General features: G+C 43.1%; 1 protein-coding gene across 1 annotated transcript in view; it reads right to left on the bottom strand.

Annotated features, from left to right (window-relative positions):
- Nucleotides 1-6,825: 6,825 nt before the first annotated feature.
- CTHRC1 (collagen triple helix repeat containing 1) overlaps nucleotides 6,826-25,680 on the bottom strand; it is a 36,813-nt gene continuing 17,958 nt past the window's right edge. The window contains exons 2-4 of the mRNA XM_089658292.1: nucleotides 15,347-15,568; nucleotides 13,385-13,601; nucleotides 6,826-7,297 (exon numbers count right to left, since the gene is read on the bottom strand). Coding sequence (XP_089514418.1) covers nucleotides 7,155-7,297; nucleotides 13,385-13,601; nucleotides 15,347-15,568 — 582 coding nt within the window. The 3' untranslated portion in view covers nucleotides 6,826-7,154. The remainder of the gene's footprint in view (nucleotides 7,298-13,384; nucleotides 13,602-15,346; nucleotides 15,569-25,680) is intronic.

Raw genomic sequence — 25,680 nt, 5'->3', positions numbered from 1 at the left:
AAAACATGACTGAACTGAGCGAATGGTCCACACGTGTGGAAGGGGCCTTACATAGTTTGGCAGCTCAGTTCTTGTTACTTTAATTTTAAGTACTATGGTGTTCTAACTTCTCTTTTGGAATTAAACAAAAGTGGCCCTAAGACAAGATGTGGACCCTTAAAGATTATGTCCATTGAATTCAGTTCACTATTTTACTGAGTTTGACAAGCTTGCTTAAAGTAGAACTATAGGCAAAACCTTTTTTTTTCCCATTTTGGATCGAGTAAGGGAGGATTTTTACCCCTGTCAGTTTGTTTGCCCATCTGTGCCCCATTGGGATGATTTCCCTTCACTTCCTGTCTCATATCCAAAACAGGAAGTGAGATAAAATCCCTCCAAAGTGAGGGAATCCCCCAGGTCACCAGAACTGGTGTCCCCAGTGGAAGATTTTCCCTCTATTTTATAGGGACAACCCAAAATTTGGAATTGTTTTTACTTTCAATAACAATGGTAAACAGGACAAATAAAGAGGGTGAATCCTCCTGACAGGAGTCAGACATCAATAAAAACTGACAGGTGTTCTAATCCCCTCTCTACTCTGTCCAAAACAAAAATAAAAGTTTTTTGTTTAGTTATACTTGAATTCTTTGCAGACTGTCATTCTCATAGGAAACAGAAGAGGGCAGGCTTGCCTAGCACTGCGTTACGCAATGTGGCGTATCAATGCATGAACTGGAATAAGTTGTTGGGGCAGAGCAAGTGGCACAATGTATTTGCACATAAAAGAAGTTTTTGTAGCAGTGTAATGTAGATTAACCATGGCTAGGTTATATGGGTACTGTTTGGATAAGACGAGTTCCTGATCATTTATGGTTGTGCGCGTCAGGAGAAAAAGTTTGAAGGCGCTCATAGCTGTTGTGATTCAGCAGCCAAGTCATGGAAGGTTTAGCTACTACATTTTTTCTAGATCAGTGGTCTCCAAAGTGTGCCCCTTTGGTTGCCTTTATACAGCCCTTGGGGTTCTGTTCCTCCCACTGATTCAAGGCATATTCCCTCCACCAATAATGGGGCATCATTCCTCCCACTGACACCAATGACAGGGCAGATTCCTTCCCCTGATACCAACAATTGTAATGATTCCTCCTATTGAGGGCAGAGCATTCTCTATTCACACTGGAAACAGTCTGGATCACCGAAAGTCTTAAGGACAGTAATTTGGCCTTTTGTTTAGAAGGATTGGTGACCCCTGTTCTAGATAATGGTACAAACTTGCAGGTTTAGATCTAGCAGATGCGTATGTATGTTTCAACTGAGAAAAAAGGTGGTGCGTTTTTTCACAGTTGCTGACCTCTTAGAGAGAAAACACAATGATTGGCGGGGAAGCTTCCAACCCATCCTTAGAGCACTGAATTGAGTAGAGTGTTTGCCAGCATCATTTATTATAGCATGCTGAACCAGTTGTGCTACCCTCGTCCACCAACTGGATTCTTCTATATCCGAGGTCTTCAGACTACGGCCTGCATCTGGCTAGCTGCAAGATTTTTTTTCTGGCCTACAGCTAGGATCAGTGGCAATCCTCAACGTGCACAGATTGAGGATTGACATCAGCAGAGGCTGCCTATGGTCTCTAACTCCCTACAGCCTGCACCCAGACTTGTTGGAGCTATGATGTAAGGGGGATGGCCCACAAATATTTATAAAAAAAAGAAAAAGTAACATGTGGCCCTCATACTGAAATGTTTGGGGACTCCTATTCTTTTCCAGTAGCTAAGATTTAAAATTCCAACTGCATACGCACATGTTGACTTTTGCATGTAAAAATGAGCAGCAGATGCAAATCATAGATATCAGCAGCTGGTTAAAATCAAATCCTTTTCTTATATACACCCTGTTCCAAATTATTATGCAAATTCTATTTAAGTGTTACAAAGATCAAATATTTTGTTTTTCAGTTTAACTCATGGATGGCATTGTGTGTCAGGGCTCTTTTGATCACTGAAAACAATCTTGGACACCTGTGATAATTAGATTGGCCGGTGAGCCCAATTTAAGGAAAAACTACTAAAGGAGGGTGTTCCACATTATTAAGCAGGGCACCATTTTCAAGCAATATGGGGAAGAAAAAGGATCTCTCTGCTGCCGAAAAGAATGAAATAGTTCAATGCCTTGGACGAGGTATGAAAACATTAGATATTTCACGAAAACTTAAGCGTGATCATCGCACTATTAAGAGATTTGTGGCTGATTCAGAGCACAGACGAGTTCGTACAGATAAAGGTACATTGAGGAAGATTTCTGCCAGGTCCATGCATTGGATCAAGAGAGCAGCTGCTAAAATACCATTACATAGCAGCAAACAGATATTTGAAGCTGCTGGTGCCTCTGGAGTCTCACGGACATCAAGGTGTAGAGTCGTCCAGAGTCTTGCAACTGTGCATAAGCCTTCTATTCGGCCACCAATAACCAATGCTCACAAGCAGAAACGGCTGCATTGGGCAGAAAAATACATGAAGACTCATTTTCAAACAGTCCTGTTCACTAATGAGTGCCGTGCAACCCTGGATGGTCCAGATGGATGGAGTAGTGGATGATTGGTGGACGGCACCCTGTTCCAACAAGGCTGCGACGTCAGCAAGGCGGTGGTGGAGTCATGTTTTGGGCCGGAATCATGGGAACAGAACTGCTCGGCCCCTTTAGGGTCCCCAAAGGTGTAAAGATGACCTCTGCAAAGTATGTGGAGTTTATGACTGACCACTTTCTTCCCTGGTACAGAAGGAAGAACTATGCTTTCCATAATAAAATCATCTTCATGCATGACAATGCACCATCTCATGCTGCAAAGAATACCTCTGCATCAATGGCTGCTATGGGGATAAAAGGAGAGAAAGTCATGGTGTGGCCTCCATCCTCCCCTGACCTCAATCCTCCCCTGACCTCAATCCTATTGAGAACCTTTAGGAGCATCCTAAAGCAAACGATCTATGAGGGTGGGAGGCAGTTTACATCCAAACGGCAGCTTTGGGAGGCTATTCTGACATCTTGCAAACAAATTCAAGCAGAAACTGTCCAAAAACTCACAAGTTCAATGGATGGAAGACTTGTGAAGCTGCTATCAAATAAAGGGTCCTATGTTACAATGTAACGTGACCTGTTAAAATGTTGTTAAACGTTTGATTGAAATAGCTTTTGACTTCAGTAAATATGCTGCAAACACAACAAATGACAATTTTCAGTTCTTTACAACCTATAAATTGTTTTGAAACTTACTGTGCGTAATAATTTGGAACAGTGCATTGTAAGTTTTTTATTTTAAAAAAAATCCTGTTATGATTAGGAGGTTTGTTCAATAAAATTTGAATTGTACTCTTAATAGTTGATAATATGAGAATTATGCTGACTGTTATTTACATCAATTATTTAGGTAAATGAGAAAAATAGCATTTGCATAATAATTTGGAACACGGTGTGTGTATGTATGTATGTGTGTATATATATGTGTGTGTATATATATATATATATATATATATATCTAGTGGGGCAAAAAAGTATTTAGTCAGCCACCAATTGTGCAAGTTCTCCCACTTAAAAAGATGAGAGAGGCCTGTAATTGGCATCATAGGTAGACCTCAACTATGAGAGACAAAATGAGAAAAAAAATCCAGACAATCACATTGGCTGATTTGGAAAGAATTTGTTTGCAAATTATGGTGGGAAATAAGTATTTGGTCACCTACAAACGAGCAAGATTTCCGGCTCTCACAGACCTGTACCTTCTTCTTTAAGAGGCTCCTCTGTCCTGCACTCATTACCTGTATCAATGGCACCTGTTTGAACTTGTTATCAGTATAAAAGACACCTGTCCACAACCTCAAACAGTCACACTCCAAACTCCACTATGGTGAAGACCAAAGACCTGTCGAAGGACACCAGAAACAAAATTGTAGACCTGCACCAGGCTGGGAAGACTGAATCTGCAATAGGCAAGCAGCTTGGTGTGAACAAATCAACTGTGGGAGCAATAATTAGAAAATGGAAGACATACAAGACTACTGATAATCTCCCTCGATCTGGTGCTCCACTCAAGATCTCACCCCGTGGGGTCAAAATGATCACAAGAACGGTGAGCAAAAATCCCAGGACCACACGGGGGAACCTAGTGAATGACCTGCAGAGAGCTGGGACCAACGTAACAAAGGCTACCATCAGTAACACACTACGCTGCCAGGGACTCAGATCCTGCAGTGCCAGACGTGTCCCCCTGCTTAAGCCAGTACATGTCCAGGCCCGTCTGAAGTTTGCTAGAGAGCATTTGAATGATCCAGAAGAGGATTGGGAGAATGTCATATGCTCAGATGAAACCAAAATAGAACTGTTTGGTAGAAACACAACTCGTCGTGTTTGGAGGAGAGAGAATGCTGAGTTGCATCCAAAGAACACCATACCTACTGTGAAGCATGGGGGTGGCAACATCATGCTTTGGGGCTGTTTCTCCGCAAAGGGACCAGGACGACTGATCCATGTACAGGACAGAATGAATGGGGCCATGTATCGTGAGATTTTGAGTGCAAACCTCCTTCCATCAGCAAGGGCATTAAGATGAAACGTGGCTGGGTCTTCCAACATGAGAATGATCCCAAACATACCACCCGGGCAACGAAGGAGTGGCTTTGTAAGAAGCATTTCAAGGTCCTGGAGTGGCCCAACCAGTCTCCAGATCTCAACCCCATAGAAAACCTTTGGAGGGAGTTGAAAGTCTGTGTTGCCCAGCGACAGCCCCAAAACATCACTGCTCTAGAGGAGATCTGCATGGAGGAATGGGCCAACATACCAGCAACAGTGTGTGCCAACCTTGTGAAGACTTACAGGAAACATTTGACCTCTGTCATTGCCAACAAAGGATATATAACAAAGTATTGAGATGAACTTTTGATATTGACCAAATACTTATTTTCCACCATAATTTGCAAATAAATTCTTTCCAAATCAGCCAATGTGATTGTCTGGATTTTTTTTCTCATTTTGTCTCTCATAGTTGAGGTCTACCTATGATGCCAATTACAGGCTTCTCTCATCTTTTTAAGTGGGAGAACTTGCACAATTGGTGGCTGCCTAAATACTTTTTTGCCCCACTGTATATATATATATATATATAAAAAAGAAGAAAACTGCCCTAACCCTTTCCCACTGCCAGAGCCTCACTAATATGATGGGTAGTCTCATTGACCAATACGGAGACTCTAAAGGTGGGAAGGGCACAGCTAAGCATCACTTTTATGCCGATCATAGATGGATTGAAATTCGTCTGGTTCAGCAGGGACTGGCCGAATTTTGATCTGTGTATGGGCAGGCTGATTGTACTGAAGTGGATCCATCGATAAACCAGCCTGTTGGGTGTTTTCCGTTCAGTCACTGCCAGTAGCTAAAGCCTCTACTGATCTGTTTAACCTCCTCGGCGGTCTGATTCTTTCCGATTTTTTTTGTGCTGAAAGCGGTACCATTTTTTTGCATGGAAATATGTAGTTTTTTATTGTAGGCTGTAATTTTTAGGAATAACTCACTGAAATCTGTACGAACAAGAGTAGTAAACATTCCGGATATGATAAAACTTGAAACACGAAATCATAAATTATAATTTAATAAATAATAATAATATAATAATAAATTTATTCAATAATGTAATCAAACCAAAAACACTGAAATTTGAAATACAGAGGCAAATTTGCACATCGCTGAGCAAGGTCGCAAAATCGTTTTCAGTGTCTGATGACAAATTTCCCCACGAATCATCACTCAATTCTGCAAGTGGTTCTGATTTACTATCGCTGTTCTAAAACCGCTTTTGACGTAAAGGGACACTTTTTGGACGCCATGGACTTTTCTAAGTTTCCAGGCAGAAAGAACAGTCAAAATGCAGGCAGGGCATAGGACAAAGCAGTAGGGACAAAATATATGTGAAATGCATTGAAATAGCAATGACAGCAAAAAATTACATTTTTTAAAAATTTCAAACGACCGGAATCCGGATGCTGGCATCGGCCGGAGGAGATGGCCGGGGACGCTGCAGGGGACACATCGCAGGAGTGCAGGACAAGGTAAATGCTGCAGGGAATCCCTGAGCAACGCCGCATGGTAAGCCCAAGTGTAGCTCGGGGTTACCGCTCTTGGTACTCAAATTTTACCCCGAGCTACACTTGGGAAAACCGCTAAAGAGGTTAAGTAAGTTTTCACAAGTGTCATCTGCTTATAAGTTTTTGAATTGCTTCTGCTTTGTCTTGTGTTTCCTATAAAGTATAGCAATTTATTATGTTAGTATGTCATAGCTGTGGAAGGTGGAAATCACTGTAGTCGGCATCGCTACTACAACAATCTCCAGCAGCTTCCAGGTTCCGTACCAAGTGGCTGCACTGTGAACATAGGAGGCCGCTCACTCAGCATGGGCGCCATTCAGAATGCTTTGCATTTATGTAATGTCTGCAAAATGTTCTATAGTTGCATGAGGTGAAGATTGTGACATCACCACCCTACCTTTCCTAATCATAGAGAACACTTTGCATTCAGTAAGAAAATGGAACGTGTTTCGTTCCCTGAATGGCGCCTAATCCAAGCAAGTGACCTCCTGTGTTCACAATGCAGCTGGGTAGCTGTTCAGCATGTGACCCAGAAATTAGCGGTGATCACTGTAGTAGTGGTGCCTACTACAGTGATTTGCAGCTTCCACAGGGATCCCACAGGTATTGTACACCCATACTTACACTAGTCCAAGCTAGACCAGTGTAACTAAGTAAAAATTGCCATACCTGGAATTCAGTTTTACACTCCATGACAAATTACACAATCCACTCTCCATTGGGATTTTTTATTTTTTTTATTAAAAACAAACTTGAAAACAATATCATAAATGGAATACAAAATCATTAGGCTACAGCTTTGTCGGGAGGAGTTTTTGCTCCTGGTAAATAAGAGCTGATTATTTATAATTGTCCTGCAATTTAATAAAAAAAGTCAGCTCAGGATAAAACATGAAAAGACTATACAGCACCACATTGATTTATTGACACAGTACAGGCAGTTTCTGCAGTTATCACAATTGCTTTTCTTTCTACAACGATACGACCGGCTTCACCTACACAAAGATATTGAGCACCTATTTTCTACTCTGTTATGAGGGATGAGCTTCATTTCGGCAGCTCCTCGATAATGATCCGAGATACAGAGTTCCATCCAGTGGAGGCATCCCCTCTGGGGTAATCTGCGCACGTCCCCACCCAGACTGCAACATCCACCAGACCTGAGCTGATCCCTTCACACAGACCTTCCACTGAAAATAAAAAACAAAAGGGATTCGTTAAAAGACATTAGTCACCAGTGTTAATCACTGTACATTATAGTAGATCTAAACCCTGTGTTCTGTTCAAATGCTGCTTTATGCATTGACATACCTCCAGTTTGTCCAGACAGTATGATCACCTACTGACTGGCACCATCCACAGGCAGCTTAACTCTTCAGCAAGGTACAGAAGTTGAATCCAATGCATTTTACTTCAGCTAATTTCAGTACAGAGAATGTTTTTCCAGTCTTTTAAAGAGTAGGAAGACAATGACTTTCCTAACCCTGTCTCTGCGGAGTATTAGCAGTAACTGAGGGAACATGGAAAAAAAGGGGAGGGTATAGCTAGGGCTGAACTAACTAGCAATAAACAGGAGGGGAGAACAGAGGGAAACCCAAAATCACATAGTAAACAAGTTTTAGTCGCCCAAAAACAACACTGGATAGCATACTGAAGGACAATTATAACCTGATGCAACACAAAAAATATATGAACATGGGGAAGAACAAACTGGTTAACATTTAGGCTCAAATAAGGTAGCAACCTTGCAGCTTAAAGAAAAATTTTCAAATTTATTATGTACATCATGCTTTAAAAGAGAAGTATGGGCTGTTGAAAAAAATAAACATACTTACCTAGGTGGATGCAGCATCATTCCCCCGCTAGCTCTATACTGAGAATTTAGCAATCAAAGGCCGCAATCACTCAGTTCTCCCCCTCCGCACTGGCTCCCTGTTCTGCCCATCCATAGGGGGATGGGAGGGGCTGGCTCAAACTCTCAGTGGCATGCTGAGCCAGGTGACAGTCCAGGGTTCTGGGTGGATCCCGACCATACGGTCAGAATCTTTTCAGAGCCTGGATCAGCTCTGGGACGTCAGCCGGCTTTTAGCTGAAAACGGGTCATAGGAATGCAGAACTAAATGCACACCTGTGATCCATAGGAGAAGTATAGCTAAAAAAGCTTTGTCTATACTTATCCTATAAAAATGTGTATTATGCTCTGCTCCCTCCCTTCCTCTACCCAACATTGCACAGTCCTCCAAAATCATCTAAGTCCTCCATTGTGATCATGGCTGGTGAACAGGCAGACATCTTACAATGGAAGAACCATCAGCAGGTTGATGGATAGATAATGAACATTCCATTAGGCCCCTTTCACATGGGGAGAATTCCATTTCCGATCAGCAGAGGATCAGATCCCTTGCTGATCAGGCAGATGATAGGTCCGTCTCTGCTCAGTTAATGCAGAGCGCATATGGACAGAGCCCACTCTGCTGTACATGTGGCCGGGAGTAAATGTACTTTGCTGTCTGTATACACCCGATTATTCTCTGATCTGATTTGCCTAAACAGAAGAGGACAGATCCCCCTGGACCAGATTGGACCAGGAGGTAGGTGGGTGTAAACAGACACAAGTCCATTTACACCCATCTGTCCATAGGAATGCAAGGACCTTCTGATCAGGTCCACCTGAAAAACTGACAGGTGAACCTGATCAGAACATCCGTCTGAAAGGGGACTTGCCTTCTATGGTGATGTTGAGAAAAGGTCATGCGACATCAGCTAGGCTGTACAGTTTAGGCTGAACTGCAGGTATGATCTTTATTGCATGCTTACAATGATCCATCTTGATACAATGTAAATATACATACAGTTGTGCTCAAAGGTTTGCATACCCTGGCAGAAATTGTGAAATTTTGGCATTGATATTGAAAATATGGCTGATCATACCAAAAAAATGCTCTTTTGTTTAAGGATGATGATTAGAGATGAGCGAATTATTCAAAAATTCGGTTCGGCTGATTCGCCGAATAAATTCGCTTCGAGCCGAATATATTCGCTGCGAATTTAACTTATAAAAAGGGTGTTTCTAGGCTTCAGAGAGCCTTTATATTAGTGCAGAACACTGTACCTTTAATTTAAATGCCCTTGGAGTCTGCTGGGGAAGAGAAATAATACTGTCAGTCAGTATGACATGCAGATGAGTGCCGTCGATCTTAGAATCACTGCACACTTCACTCATTTGGGCAGTCACGGGGCCAAAACCAGAGTGTGGAGCCACAGTGTGGCGGTGGAGGCAGCAGCAATGGGAGGCCATACAGCACCCTATGACAAAAATGGAACCCACCAGCAGTGTGAGGAGACCTGAAAGTGGCACATGGCAGAGTGTGGCGATGGAGACAGCAGCAATGGGAGGCCGTACAGGGACCCATGACACACTCTGGACCTGGCAGCAGCATGAGGAGGCGGTACAGGGGCCCATGACAGATTACGGGCCTGGCAGCAGCATGAGGAGTCGGTACGGGGGCCCATGGCAGAGTGGCGGAGCGTAAGCAGCTAAAATTGAAGGCCATACAGAGGCCTATGTTAAAAAGTCCCCCCAGCAGCAGCGTGGGGAGACGACTATTAAGAGTCCAATGGCAGAGTGGCGGAGCAGAAGCAGCTTCAATTGAAGGCCATACACAGGCCTAGGTTTAAAAGTCCCTCACAGTTAATTCCAATAACGAACTCTACTCCTCCGTGCAATCTACTTACGAGACCCTGGGCAGGTCTGGGTCCAATTTGTGGTAGAGACTGGTTTTGTTCAGCCATGCTTGAGTGAGTAATAACAGGTATGTTGCCCTTTGGTGTCTGGCTTAATGCGCACAACACTGAACGTCCCAGCGTTTGTCAACGATTTGCCGTTAAGTGATGCAAACCCGCTGAACCACGTTCATGAGGAGCCGGTACAGGGGGCCAAAAAATATTACCGCCAGCCGGCGTGTAAATGGATTTAACTCTTTGAACGTACAATAGTGGTTGTGAAGCAGAAAGTCAGTTTATTTAGCACAATCGGTCAATTGCAGCTTGCCGTTGGCTGGAAACTGTACGTTTATGTCACTGGAATGCACTAATCACCCAAAAAATATTACCGCCAGCCGGCGTGTAAATGGATCTAACTCTTTGAACGTACAATAGTGGTTGTGAAGCAGAAAGTCAGTTTATTGTACACAATCGGTCAATTGCAGCTTGCCGTTGGCTGGAAACTGTACGTTTCTGTCACTGGAATGCACTAATCACCCAAAAAATATTACCGCCAGCCGGCGTGTAAATGGATTTAACTCTTTGAACGTACAATAGTGGTTGTGAAGCAGAAAGTCAGTTTATTTTGCACAATCGGCAAACTGCAGCACCAACTGTGCATGACAGCCACCAAAAAAAAAAGGGTGTATGTCACTTTAAATTTTCGATTCTTTGATAGCTGTGGCCCTAAGTAACGATTCTGTGTCCCTGAGTAACGATTCTGTGTCCCTGAGTAACGATTCTGTGGCCCTAACTCTGTCCCTTAATACACACAGGTCTGTCTCTCTTGAATGACCGGAGGCTAATGGAGAATTCTAAGATGGCCGCGATTTATAGCTCCACCATCACACAGTGCTGGCTGGCTGCTGATTGGCTAATGTGATCACATGTCATGAATGCATTATGGGTCAGCGCGCCTTGTCTGCGCGCCTTCCCAGAGATCCCCGCCCCATCTTCTCTGTCCATTTTCTCCGTCGCCACACATGTCGCCGCCATTTTTGGGAAAATTCGATTCGTGCATCCGAAGTTTGCTAATCTTCGGATTCGTCGCGAATCGAATTTTTCAAAATCTTCGGAACGAATTCCACTTCGTCATGTTCGATTAGCTCATCTCTAATGATGATCATATGAAACCATTTATTATCAAATAGTTGTTTGGCTCCTCTTTAAATCATAATAACATAAATCACCCTAATGGCCATGATCAAAAGTGTACATACCCTGGAATGTTTGGCCTTGGTGCAGACACACAAGGTGACACACACAGGTTAAAATGCAAATTATTTATTTATTTCAGGTGCTTATATAGCGCTGTCAATTTACGCAGCTCTTTACATATATATATATATATATATATATATATATATAGTACATTCACATCAGTCCCTAACCCTCAAGGGGTGTACAATCTAAGGTCCCAAACTCACATTCATACGTACACATACAAGGGACAATTTAGACAGGAACCAATTAACCTACCAGCATGTCTTTGGAGTGTGGGAGGAAACTGGAGTACCCGGAGGAAACCCACACAGGCACAGGGAGAACATGCAAACTCCAGGCAGGTGGTGCCATGGCTGGGATTCAAACCAACGACCCTAGTACTGCCAGGCAGAAGTGCTAACCATTTAGCCCCTGTGCGGCCCAAATTAGAGGTTAATGTCCAACATCTGTGGCTTTTTAAATTGGAATTTGTGTCAGAGTATAAATAATGAGTTTGTTAGTTCTTACGTGGAAGCACTGACTAGGCTAGATACTGAGCCATGGGTATCAGAAAAGAACTGCAAAAAATCCTGCGTAACAAGGTAATGGAACTTTACAAAGATGGAAAAGGATGGGTGATTTCTGTTATCATATGATTTAAAAAGGAGCCAAACAACTATTTAATAATAAATGGCTTCATATGATCATCGTCCTTCAAAAAAAGAGCATTTTTTGGCATGATCAGTTCAATGCCAAAATTTCACAATTTCTGCCAGGGTATGCAAACTTTTGAGCTCACCTGTATCTCATACCTGAGAAATCACAGGGGAAGCTGACAATTACTGTAGTAATTGGTGGTACTATAGAGATAGCCGCAATCTTCCAGGACCTACTAAGGTTGTGCAAGCGGCTTCCCCTCTGTACACCAACCACAGGGGGCTGCTTGCTCACCATTACCACCATTCATAGAACGCCTTGTATTTTTAAAAATAAATACAAGGCGTTCTCTGATTGGAGGAAGTGGAGCACTGAAGCCACCATGAACAATTGGAGAACTCCTTGTATTGACTGGGGAAAAAAATACAAGTTGTTCTATGAATGGCAGCAGTGCCCAGCAAGAAACTCTCTGTGGTCAGTATACAGAAGAGAAGCCGCTTGCACAGAACCCCGAAGACCGCGAAGATTGGTAGCGCCAAATACTACAGTGACTGTCCGCTTCTCCAATTGTCCCTCAGGCATGAGTTTGCTGTAATGTATTGTAGCAAGTTCCAGAGGAAGTTCCGCTCAGGGTTACTGGGAATGTACTTCTTGAAGCCTATATTGTCACCGGTCATACCCAACTTCCAAATCATGTTGGAATCTGCTAGGCGGCTCTGAGAATATCCTTCACAGTGACATTTTTTTTTTTTGTTACATTATACTATCTGTATGTGTGCGACAGCAAGGAGCCAGCAGTGAGTTGGAATAGCTTTCCTGCATTCTAATGAGGGGTTCCCAATTCATCTGTCTACCTGCATGGGGTAAATTGGGTAAAAACTGGAAACTATGTTCAGTTTTCCACGGCTGCATTTTAAAGCTGAAAGTTAAAGGCAAGTCAAAGCCTAAAAATGCCTAAATCTACTCCCACCCCCATTCGAAGTCTATTCTATCTACCCTGCAAAAGGAAAGATCTGTCTACTTACCTATTCTGAAGTTGCTTGTCACATGATCATCTCCAACGCTCACTTCAATATAGAGGAGAGATCGCCAACAATGGCTGCAGAGCCTGGGCAGTGACGTCATCCACAGACTTTCTATGGGGAACCCATTGTTGGCTGTCCCAACTTTACTCTGAAGGCGCTGGGAATCAATCAATGTGAGTGGTTCGAAGTGACTTCAGAACAGGTAACTATAATCATCTTTCCTTTTACAGGGTAGATAAACATAGACATAGAATAGCGGTAGAGGTAGATTTAAGGCTAGGTTCACACTATTGCGAGTGCTGGAATCGCAGCTGTTTGTTGCAACCACCCTCCAAAAATGCATTCATTCTTAATAGCACCCCCACGCATATAAAAATGCAGCACATTTGGAGGTGTGGAACATGGGGAAATTACATGGTGCATTTCATGGCCACTGCATTTCTAAAATGGTAAAGAAACTTTTTCCTGCAGCCCATCCATGCGTAAGTGGTAAGCCCTCAATATTGTGAACTTAGCCTAAGCTTAGTTAGCTTTTGACTTGCCTTCTACTTTAATTTTTATTTTAGTGAAATTAATTTATGCATACCTAGATTAAAATAGTTTGAACAATTTGTCATGTTTGTATTCTACCTGTAGAAGTGCGGTGGATGTTTATGGTAGAGTTGAACTCGACACTGCCTTGGTCCAGATATATAATGGCCTCGATGGGAAGGGGTCCAGAACACTCGGCTCCATTGAAGGTGAAGTACCAGCGCTGGCAACAGGCGGTCTTACATTTCAGGCGCAGAGAGCCGCTGAACACAACTCTCAGGGCACTTTGTGTGCGCATCTTCGTGAAAGTACATTCCTGAGAAATAGAAAAGAGCAAATAAGACCCCTCATCTAATGTATCACTGTCTACGGGGGAAACTGTTCATGTTCATCCCTGTGCTTTAACAAACCATGGCTACACAATAGTCATTGCATTATGTGGTGCATTCAGGGGATGGGTCATTTTCTATCTGACAGTGATCCAGACCTGTCAAAACCAGAAACATGGCTGTTTTTGCTTACTTGCTTGGTTGGCCAACACTGGCTTTCACTCTGAACAATTATTTGGACCAGCTTGCTGACTTTTCTCCGACTTCTCTGCTCCACATAGTTGTTCTGGGCCAGTGACTCCAAAAGTATTAAAACAAATGTTTTGCCATTATACTTTTTTAGTTTTGGGCAGAGTAAAGAGAGATTAGAACACCTATTAGGTTTTTATTGTTTGCCCTCTCAATTTGTACTGTTTACCGTTTTAATTGAAAGTGAAAGTAAAAGAAAACCCCAAATTTTGGGTTGTCCCCAAAAAGTAATAGAGGGAAATGTTTCTAATTGGGACTCTAGTTCTGGGGATCCCCAAGGAATCCCCTTAGTTTGCAGGGATTTTCTCTCACTTCCTGCATTGGCTATTGGATGGGAAGTGAAGGTAAACAGATAGCAATAAAAAAAAAAATGACAGTTTTTAAAAGTAAGGGGAGGGTTCTAACCCTCCCCTTACTCTATCAAAAATGAAAAAAAAAGTGTTGCCTATAGTTCTACTTTAAAGTCAGTGAGTCAGTAAAACAGCCAAAAACATAAAACATATTCAAAAGGAGGTTAGTAGCAGTTATACTACTCAAATTTCCTTCATGATAAATCTACTCTAAAGCTCAACTCCAGCATTATTGTGTCCTCCAAATCCCCCCTCCCTAAACTCCCTGGCCATACTTTTTTTTTTTTGAAAATCTAATTACGCATACCATTTTTCCTGCAGTGCTTAGGCCTGTCTGTTGACTTCATTGGCCCTATCTCTACTCCTCCAGTGGTGGCAGCTGGTGGTCCTTCTTCCTGGACAGTGCTCCACTCAAATAATGACATCTGGGAGTGCTATGAGCCCAGACAGACATGATGACGTGCCCCTGGGGTGTATGTACATGATGCCCCAGCGTTCACAGAAGTGGTATGGATAATGCAGGGAGTCATTCTACCCAAAAGGGTATCAGTGATGGATTGTAGAGAAGTGGGTCTACAGGGACAGCTCCATAAAGGAAGTGAGAAGTGCAGTGATAGCTGCCTTTTGTATTTTGTATTCTGCTGGGTCACTGAGTTTTGGAAAAATGTCTAATAAGTGGAGTTGGGTTTTGAGCTACTTTTGTAACTTGTTCTACCTTCCATCTCTCTACTGTTCACTTTAACTTTTATAAACTCCTTTGTGCCCTCTTTTGTTATTTACTTAGCTTTTCCAATTTTTTTTTCACGGTATTTACATATCTTGTCATTTTAAAACTGAATTATGAATTACAATGCCTTGCCTGCAGTCTTTCTCAACTTTTTTAACATGGAAGAACCCTTGAAGAAACTTTTAGGTCTCAGGGAATAATTACTATATCTACATTTCATGGTAAATTAGTTTGGTGGCCATTGGGAAGAATGTCCTTCTTACAGATAGCTAAAAAAGTAATTTGTGTCAGTGGTAACTTATCTGAGAGACAGAAGTTTCTTCCTACTCAAGGAACCTCTAGCAACCAATACCGTATTGAGTAAGGGTAATATGGTCATAAAACAGACTGCTTAAAGCACACTCACTGCGATTTTGCCCAGGTCTATGCCGTAGTTGAGGGCACTCCAGGCGCACTGCTTGTAGTTAGGGGTCCAGGGCTCCACTAGGCTCTCTCTCATACATTCTCCTTTCTCACCTCTTGCCCCATCACGTCCCGGAATGCCAGGTGTTCCGGGAATTCCATTAACTCCTGGAGTACCATCTCGCCCAGAAGGGCCCATACTGCCTTGCATGCACAATCCATTGTACTGTAAAAATAGAAAGGGAAGTGGAAAGAGCAGTGTTAAGTTACAGTATGCATATTGTTATATTATTAATGAGATATAAGTATACAATTTTCATATTTAAGTGAATATTTATTGGTCTTTTAAAGCACTACAGCAAATAGTGTAAATTAAATATATAACTTAAAAGGGAACCTGTGCTTTGCCCATGCAGGGTAAAGCAATGTTTTCATATTATTTTCCACATCCCCAACAACATATGCTTTCCTTTACTTTTGCTGTCAAACATTAAGTTCCAATTTCAAGTTAGTGATTATACATGTGTAAGCAGGTGCAGTCTACAGTCTCCACTACAGGTGGTGCTCGTCCTTAGTGGCAATGCAAGAGGAGGAGGAAATCAGGAGAAACTGGGTTCCTCTATGGTTTCCCCGGGCTCCTGAAGCGCTGGATCCAGGTGACCCTGTTGGCCATCTTGGGTCATGCAGAGTCCTTTTAAGTCTTTGCTCCTAGGTTTTGGCACGCTTTGTGAGACTGGCTAGTGTAGGGACAGGATATCCATCTGTCAGGGACAGCACTAGCAATAGGGAGAGGTTTTGGTAGAATAGGGAAAGAATAGGGTCTATGTCTACCTGTTCAGAAAGCTCCCCTTTGGGTTGAACCAGCTAGGCCCCATTCCTCTCCTGATGACAGGTGCTGTCCGCAACTCGGATCCAAAGATTGCTGACTTTGCTCTAACTGTTGTAAGTGTCCTGGTTGGGTTAGCAGTCGTTGGGCCTGTTTTTACGGTTTGACAAGTTCTTCAATACATCGATATTTGGCAAATCGAAGATGTGTGTGCTCTTTGCCATTCTGTACCTAACCAACACATGACTGCATTCCCATCCCATGTGAGAGCACTGGGCTAATCACCTAGCATTAGTACTTCCACATGCTGCTCCAATCTTGGAAGCAGTGAGTATTTCTCTAATTTCTGGTGTTGAACAAAGAAAAGCTAATGCTGGCATTGGAGAATAGACAAAGTAGAGTTTTGTTTTAAGTGTCTTACTAGGATGGCTGAAGAAACATTGACAAAAGAGCTGATAGGTCTTTCCAGGTGAAAGTTCTGCTCCAGGCACCATCCAGTGCTGGTCACATGACCAAAAGCTTATAAATGTGGTCATGCAATCTCAGCTGAAATGGAGGATTAAAGTTATGGATGGCTTATCCTTCCCTTTAGCAGAGGTTATGTGATCAAATGCCAGCAGCAGCAGTTTATCCAAGCAAGGTAAGCATATCATCTTTTCATCCTTACACTTTATGCATCCTAACAAGAAAGTTAACATAGCTTTCTGTAAACACTGATGTTTCTCACAGGGACATAATGTTTAACCCACCAGGCTTGTGCAATATCACAATGGAGGGTACATGGCATCACTTCTCCTCGAGTGCACTTAGCTAGAAGTCCAAAAAAGCTAAAGTGTTATAACAAAGGCCAGGACTGGCCGAAACACTTCAGAGTTGATGTTCGCTTTCTACTCTGGTATGTTGCAATAAAAGATCAATTGGACCAACATTTGAAGTAATCCTTGAACTATAGGTCCATTTTAATACTTTTTCAAAGACTATACATAGTCACTATCTACTGTTTCATGTACTAGTGTCTTCTACAGACTCTTTTTGCCATCAAGTTGTTTGCCCTGTAAAGGTCCATCTAAAGGATTGTTTTTCAATCCACTCAAATTTGTGTAAACTGTTCCAACCCAAACATGGAACTTCAACACTGAGCTCATTATGGAGCTGAAATTGGTTCTGTCCAGCCTTCTATGGATTGATGGCATGTGTTGATTTTTGTCCTGGATGCGGGAGACATAAGGAAATACCTTGGGCAGCAGCCTGTGAGCTGGAAAATGTGAGTCAATTAGCTGTGAAATAAGAAATAATGAATAGAGCTGTATAGCTGCCAGAAGACAGAAATGGAACTTGAGCCTAAAAGCTGGGGCCAAAAATTGCTTCTGACTCCCTGAGCCAAGATATAAGCATGCCTCTATAGAGTGTCTGGTGCCAGAAAGGCCTTTCATTGACTGTATGCATTGTGAAGCCATGGAAATATGTCTTCTTGGAATGGCTGCAGGCATCTGAATCATTGCTGCCAATTCATTGCAATGCATACAGTTTGCAAAGAGCTTTACTGCAATGTAAGGTCAATGCCAAATCTATAGCAAGGGAAAAGGTGCTCTAAATACCTAAATACCTTTACACTCACAGCAAATGCTATTTACCTTTTTATTGATCATAATAGCAGCATAATAAAAGGTTACAGCTGTCTTGGCTTGAATTATCTAACAATCACTTTAAATTGGAATGCCTGGAGAAAATTGCAAACAGGTATTCAGACCTCACTAATCCCTGCCGGTCTCCAAGCTCCTCGCTCATCTTGGGGTTCTGACCATGCAGAATATTCTGGGGGAGTGCACTGAGGTTAGTCATTATTATTCCTGGCTACTGGGCAATCAGAAGATGATGTTAGCATATCTTTTTACAGTTTCAATTAGGATGTTGAGGGAGAGGGAATGAGGAGGTTTAACCCCACCAGCTACACATTTACCTTCCTTTCAATTTTCATCTGCTCAGTTTAAAGTACTCCGATTTGGAGCTTACACAGGGCTAAAGACTCTTTTCCACCTAATCTAACAGCACGGGATGTAAGAGTAAATCTCTATAAATCTCTACAAAGTGAGGGGAATATTCCTTTAAAATTGTTGTCGTAGGAAATATTGATTTCCCTTCACTTTTTGTCTTGGTGACAATGGTCATCGCTACAGACAGAGAGGGTGACTCTTGCCACAGGGGTTACAAATGCAAATGGAAACTTGAGAGGGAATTTAAACCTTGCTTACTCTACGCCATACAATTTAATTGGGGAGAGCTTAATTCCAGGAGATGGAGGTAAGGGCCACGCATGGAGGGCAAGTCTGAGGTTTTGCTAAGTGCCAACCATGAAGGGTACACCTGAGGTTCTGGTAGGTGCCAGCCTTGGAATGCACACCTGAGTTTCTGCTAAATGCTGACCATGAAGGGCACACCTGAAGTTCTGCTAAGTGCCAGCCATAGAATGCACACCTGAGTTTCTGCTAAATGCTGGCCATGTAGGGCACACCTCCGGTTCTGCTAAGAGCTGGTTATGGAGGGCATGCCTGAGGTTCTGCTAAGTGCGAACCATGACGGGCACACCTGAGGTTCTGATAAGTGTTGGACATAGAATGCACACCTGAGTTTCTGCTAAATGCTGGCCATGAAGGGCATACTTCAGGTTCTGCTAAGAGCTGGTTATGGAGAGCATACCTGACGTTCTGCTAAGTGCGAACCACGAAGGGCACACCTGAGGATCTGATAAGTGTTTGCCATAGAATGCACACCTGAGTGTCTGCTAAATTCTGGCCATGAAGCGCACAAATGAGGTTCTGATAAGTGCCAGCCACCAAGGGCATGCCTGAATTTCTGCAAAGTGCCAGCCATGGACAACACACCTGAAGTCCTGCTAAGTACCGTCCATGGAGGGCACACCTGAGGTTCTACTAAGTGCTGGCCATGGGGGCCACACACAAGGTTTTACTAAGTGCTGGCCAAGGAGAGTACATCTGCAGTTCTGCTTCAAACAGCACTAGGGTCGATGCTTAGCAATCCTCACCAGCAGGGCTGCTGATAGAAACAACAGGGCCTCATGCAGCAAACCTGAGAGCCCCCCCCCCCCCCCCACAGTTTACTGTGCTTCAGTAATGAATGAACACAGTGAGTGATTGGTACCGATCACTCATTGTGTTGATTCAGGAACAAGAGGGGATGGTAAATGTGATTTATTTACCAGACCTTTACCCCACTCTCCATCCTGAATGATCCTATTATGTGATTGGAACTGCCTGTGGGAAGGAGAGGTGGGAAACCGAGAGCACTACGGTGGGTGGGGGCACACAGGGGGAAACATAATGGTCAGGGAGAGTGATTAGTGCAGTGGGAGGGCAATTACTGGAATGGATTCTCTGTATGGTTCTCTCTGCAGCAGCTGAAAGCCAGCAGAAGGAAGAGAAGAAGCCAGCATTTAGCTGCTGCAGAGAGGGCCATACAGGGGATCGGTTCTAGTAGTCCCCCCCCCCCCCCCATGCTGTGCCGATCACCCTCCCTGCCCACATCAAATTCACCCAGCTGCCTGGGCCTCCCTACTGGCCTGGGCCCAGTACAAGAGAACTGGTGGTACCCCTTTATCCATGGCCCTGCTCACCAGCGACAGTTTCTAAATAGGGTGGGTTCATATATGCTTTTCAAAATCTGTGTTTTCCATTTAAATGCATGTTGCTGCATTCAAATGCAGATGGCAGCTGTGCCAAGAAAGTCTACGTTTGACCTGATTTGCCTAAGTTTCTGCTAAATACCAGCTATGGAAGACACGTCTGAGGTTCTACTAATTGCTGGTCTTGGAGGGCACACCTGAGGTTCTGCTAATGCAGGCTATACATGAGTCGAATTCTGAACTAATTTTCTTAAGGAAATCAGAAATTTAGTTTGTTTTGTAATCTGATGGTGCCACCAATGATTTAGAAATTCAACCAACCAAGCTTTCAATTTCACCCCATGTTGCTACTGAAAATAATTTTTTTTCATGGCTGGGAATCTTCTTTTTTTTCCAGGTCAAAGCTCATGCTCTTTTCTTTTTCGACTATATTTCTCACACGATTCTCCCATCATTGATTAAAATTTGTTTGTTTCTCAAAAAATTTCCAAAATATCCGATCACACAAATTCGATGGCTGCACAAAAATCAGCCAATGCTGTGGCCCACGAATAGTACAAAATTCGAAAGAAAATTGTTAGTTACAAATTTTCGAAAGAAAACTCTTTCAGAATTTGACCCATGTATGGCCTGCATAAGTACTGGCCATGGAGGGTACACCTGAGGTTCTGCTTCAGGCAGCACTAAGCCCAATGTCACACTCACAATCCTCACCAGTGACAGTTTCTAAAAAGGCTGGGTTCATATTGGCAGGTATGCTTTTCAAAAGCTGTGTTTACCATTTAAATGCATGCAGCTGAATTCACATGTAGACTGCAGCATCTAACAACAAAGGCTGCATTTGACCAGATTTGCTTGAGCCATGCAGAGCACACCTGAGGTTCTGCTACATGCTGATCATGGAGGGCACACCTGAGGTTCTGCTAAATGCTGATCATGGAGGGCACACCTGAGGTTTTGCTAAATGCTGGTCATGGAGGGCACACCTGAGGTTCTGCTAAGTGCTGGTCATGGAGGGCACACCTGAGGTTTTGCTAAATGCTGGTCATGGAGGGCACACCTGAGGTTCTGCTAAGTGCTGGTCATGGAGGGCACACCTGAGATTCTGCTAAATGCTGGTCATGGAGGGCACACCTGAGGTTCTGCTAAATGCTGGTCATGGAGGGCACACCTGAGGTTCTGCTAAATGCTGGTCATGGAGGGCACACCTGAGGTTCTGCTAAGTGCTGGTCATGGAGGGCACACCTGAGGTTCTGCTAAATGCTGGTCATGGAGGGCACACCTGAGGTTCTGCTAAATGCTGGTCATGGAGGGCACACCTGAGGTTCTGCTAAATGCTGGTCATGGAGGGCACACCTGAGGTTCTGCTAAATGCTGGTCATGGAGGGCACACCTAAGGTTCTGCTAAATGCTGGTCATAAAGCGCACACCTGAGGTTCTGCTAAATGCTGGTCATGGAGCACACACCTGAGGTTCTGCTAAATGCTGGTCATGGAGGACACACCTGAGGTTCTGCTAAATGCTGGTCATGGAGGGCACACCTGAGGTTCTGCTAAATGCTGGTCATGGAGGGCACACCTGAGGTTCTGCTAAATGCTGCTCATGGAGGAAGTGCTGGCCATAAAGGGCACACTTAAGGCACTGCTATGCTTCGGCCATTGAGGGCATATCTGAGGTTCTGCGAAGTGCTGGCCATAAAGGGCACACTTAAGGCTCTGCTATGCCTCGGCCATTGAGGGCATATCTTTTGTTCTGCTAAGTGCTGGCCTTAAAGGGAACACCTGAGGCTCTGCTTTACTTCGGCCATTGAGGGCATATCTGAGGTTCTGCTAAGTGCTGGCTTTAAAGGGCACACCTGAGGCTCTGCTTTACTTCGGCCATTGAGGGCATATCTGAGGTTCTGCTAAGGCCGGCCATACATTATACAATTTTCTTGAGAATTTGTCTTTAGATTTACCAAAAACCATACAATAATGAGGGCAAACCTAAACAACACTGTCAATTGTATCAAATTAGGCAGGCCCTTGCACTACATAGTTGAAGGTAAATCTAAAGGAAATTGTATAGTGTATGGCCAGCCTTAGTGCTGGCCATGGAGTTAGTGTTGCCACCTCATTCCTTTGCAATTGAACACATATTAATTACACAGGTTCTGTGGCTGATAACGGTGGTAATTAAACTCACTTAGTGCCTTATCTGCATTACACAAGCCTATGAACTTGTGTACTTAATATGTGTTCGGTTTTAAATGGATGAGGTGGCAACCCTACATGGAGAGCACACTTGAGCTTCTGCTTCAAGCAGCACTAAGGGCAATGTCACACTAGCGATCCTCACCACTGTCGGTATCTAAACAGGGTGGGTTCTTATTGGTGAGTATTCTTTTCAAAAGCTAGTTTTCCATGTAAATGCATGCATTTGCCTTCACTTGCAGACTTCAGCATTTGACAAGACAGTCTGTGTTTGACCTGATTTGCCTGCAGATTAAATGCACCTCAGTAGGACATACTGTTTTCAAAGAGACGCAGCTCAAAGCAGCCTCTGAACTATCATATGTACTTCCTTAGTAAAATAAATGAGATTTTGCTGACCTGTGTTTGATGTGCGTTCCATGCTCATGTCAAACACAGGAAAACAAGGCCCGTTGACATGAGCCCAAATATTCACCTCCTATTTGTTGATCCCATACTGGCTAAATGAATGAGACTTTTCTCCTTTGCTGGTGACATCCGTTCTGCAGTGTTCCTATCAGCCAGGGAGCCATGCCTCCCTCATCCAGGCAGTAAAGGAGCGATGCATGGAAACAAGTGAGGATTTTCTCTGCAGTTTATAACAATTCTTGCCAGCAATCATATTACTAGTGTGTCACGGACCTGAGAAGCAGAGCACTCCTGTATATGTCACACAGTTCCTCACTATTTCCGGGTCTCTTTCCTGGTCATCTGTAAAGTCCTACAACCCTCTCTTTATACGCAAGGCTCCCAATCACTAAATATATTACATAAGAAATTTGAACTGCTCTCCATGCATTTTGCAGCGCGGGTGAGCCCATAAAAGAGAACAGTTGTATTCTTTAGTGTTTTATTGTTACGGTACCTTTGTAGGATAAACAATCCTGCTTCTTTAAGGATTAGTCTCACCATTACATTGCCAATCAAATTGACTGACAAGATCTGATGAGACCCAATGTGAACTGCTTTGCACTTCAATGAGCAGCAAATGGCGTGCCTGGTGTAACTGAATGAATCACTGGAATGTGGCTGCACTAAAATGGGGGTGGGGGAGGTTAATCCTCTTCTGTATTTTCAAGAATGACTCCACGTTTTAAAGCTAAATTCTTGGCAGATATCAAATAAACATAATAATGCAGTGCTGTAATCATAATACATTATTATTAATTGTATTCTTTTTTTTAAATGCAAGCAGTGTAAGTATTATATATATTATATTGTAAAGCACTGCGCAAACTGTCGGCGCTATATAAATCCTGTATAATAATAATAATAAGTATTTGAGTTTGACCTGATGTCAGCCTCTTGCAATCCCTGTACAGCAGGGCTTTAGTGTGAGATGAAGAAGCTGCACAAGGAGCCAATCATTGGATGATCTGGCAAAAAACATGTTGATAGGGGAGTGCAGAGTGAGAGAGAGATGAACTCATCTGTGCTGTTTCTCCATTTACTGCCCAAGCACAGGTTGGGGTGAGTCAAGGATGACTTGGGCTCAGAGAAAATGGGTTTAATGATGCTAGTCATAAAACCGAAGATATGAAGCAGCAAAAAAAAAAAAGTAAAATTAAAGTAAAAATTTGTTATCTATTATGACTTGAGTTCTGCTTTAAAGGATAAGTTCACCTTTTTATACTGGATGAGGGTGCGTTTCCCTATGCACCATCTGGCCAGTTGATGAATCTAAAATATATAACCTTTATTCAAATATATGTAAAAGTGTATGCTCAGCTGTGATTAATGCCTATTGGAGTGGAATGTACTGCACACAACAATATGACTGGATACCATTGCAATTATTTACCTTACATCCAAATGATAACACCAGACCAGATCAAATACCATTTTGATGAAGTGACAGTATAAAAAGACACTGTAGTTTGATCATAAGCCTATCAGCTTGAATATATATAATCTCTATTAAGGAAATGGAGTTACCTTATGGACAAAACTAATTAGTATAATCTATTTTGCTACAGAAAGTAATATGGGTACACTCATCCAAGGGCTTAAATGTCAGCCTCTCATGGATAAGCCCCATACATCACCATATCCAGACAAAAATACCTCACTGTCTTGAGGAATGCAAATGATGCAGTACAGACCCAAACCCAGTACAGATCTCTCCAAAATAAAGGAGAGGGGAGTGAATACCATGTGCATTCAGAAAGTGCTTCCAAAGAGTCACCTTTTTGGACAAGATTAATAAATGCAAATTTTTTTTGCAAGTAAAAAAATGTGCATTTATTATTGTTGTTCAAAGGAGCCTGGAAAGCATTGCACCAGTCATTTATGCCATGCAGGTCTCCTGCAGACCTATTAGAGTATCTGCTTGCAGTACAGGAATGTATGGCCAAGCAGATATTTTGACAGGCCGGAGCCCCCTCCCCTGACTTCTCTATCAAGATCAATAACACAACCATCAGTCCCTCCCCTAATGCCAGGGTACTAGGTGTAATCCTAGACTCCCATCTGTCCTTTCAGCCCCAAATCCAATCGCTGTCCAAATCTTGTAGACTTCACCTCCGCAACATCTCTAAGATACACCCGTTCTTAACCTCTGAAACTACTAAGCAACTTATTCACTCCCAGGTTATCTCTCACCTTGACTATTGTAACTCCCTCCTCATTGGCCTACCTCATCGCAGGCTATCCCCTCTTCAGTCTATCATGAATGCTGCTGCCAGACTCATCCACCTTACGAAGCGTACCATATCTAGGGCCCTCGATTCCCTCATGTTTTTGCATTGTATTGTTATTGTTCTGTCCCCCTTTGTAATGTACAGCGCTGAGCGAACCATTGGCGCTTTATAAATACTGTATAATAATATCTGCCACCCCTCTCTGACAATCCCTCCACTGGCTTCCCATTGCCCAACGAATAAAATTCAAAACAATAACATATAAAGCCATTTAAAACTCTGCCCCAAATTACATCACCAATCTTGTCTCCAAATATCACCCAAACCGTACTCTCTGCTCCTCGCACGACCTCCTGCTCTCTAGCTCCCTTGTCTCCTCCTCCCATGCTTGTCTCCAGGACTTCTCCAGAGCTTCCCCATCCTCTGGAACCCTCTACCCCTATTTATCAGTCTATCGCCTACTCTGCTCACTTTTAGGCGATCTCTGAAAACCTATCTCTTCAGGGAAGCCTATCCTGCCCTCAGCTAACAATAGAATCTTTTATTCCTCCTACCAGTCCATCCCCCACAGTTATTACCTTTTGTACCACTAGCCCCTCCCTCTTAGATTGTAAGCTCCAAGGAGCAGGGCCCTCCTAACCCTCTTGTATTGAACTGTATTGTGACTGTATTGTCTCCTGTTATATTGTAAAGCGCTGAGCAAACTGTTGGCGCTATATAAATCCTGTATAATAATAATAATAATAATAATAATAATAATAAAGCTCCAATGAACTACCACAGGGCTACACAGCATCGTGGCAGTTCACTGAAAACTACAAGCAGGGGTGGACTGAGAACTCATGGGGCCCCCGGGCAATAGGGGATCATGGGGCCCCCCGTGTCCTCACCCACACTCAAACCACACCCAAAAAAGCCTATGAAAGGTACTAGGGGCATCTCATGGGGCCCCCTACTGACCCTGGGCCCTTGGGCAGTGCCCGAGTGCCCGCATGGTCAGTC

This window comes from Staurois parvus, unplaced genomic scaffold (assembly GCF_062004578.1).
Source record: "Staurois parvus isolate SC_StPar_1 unplaced genomic scaffold, SC_StPar_1.0 ptg001062l, whole genome shotgun sequence".
In the NCBI taxonomy this organism is placed as follows: domain Eukaryota; kingdom Metazoa; phylum Chordata; class Amphibia; order Anura; family Ranidae; genus Staurois; species Staurois parvus.
Note: the sequence above shows the minus strand (reverse complement) of the source record. Positions and strands in the feature narration are given on the sequence as shown.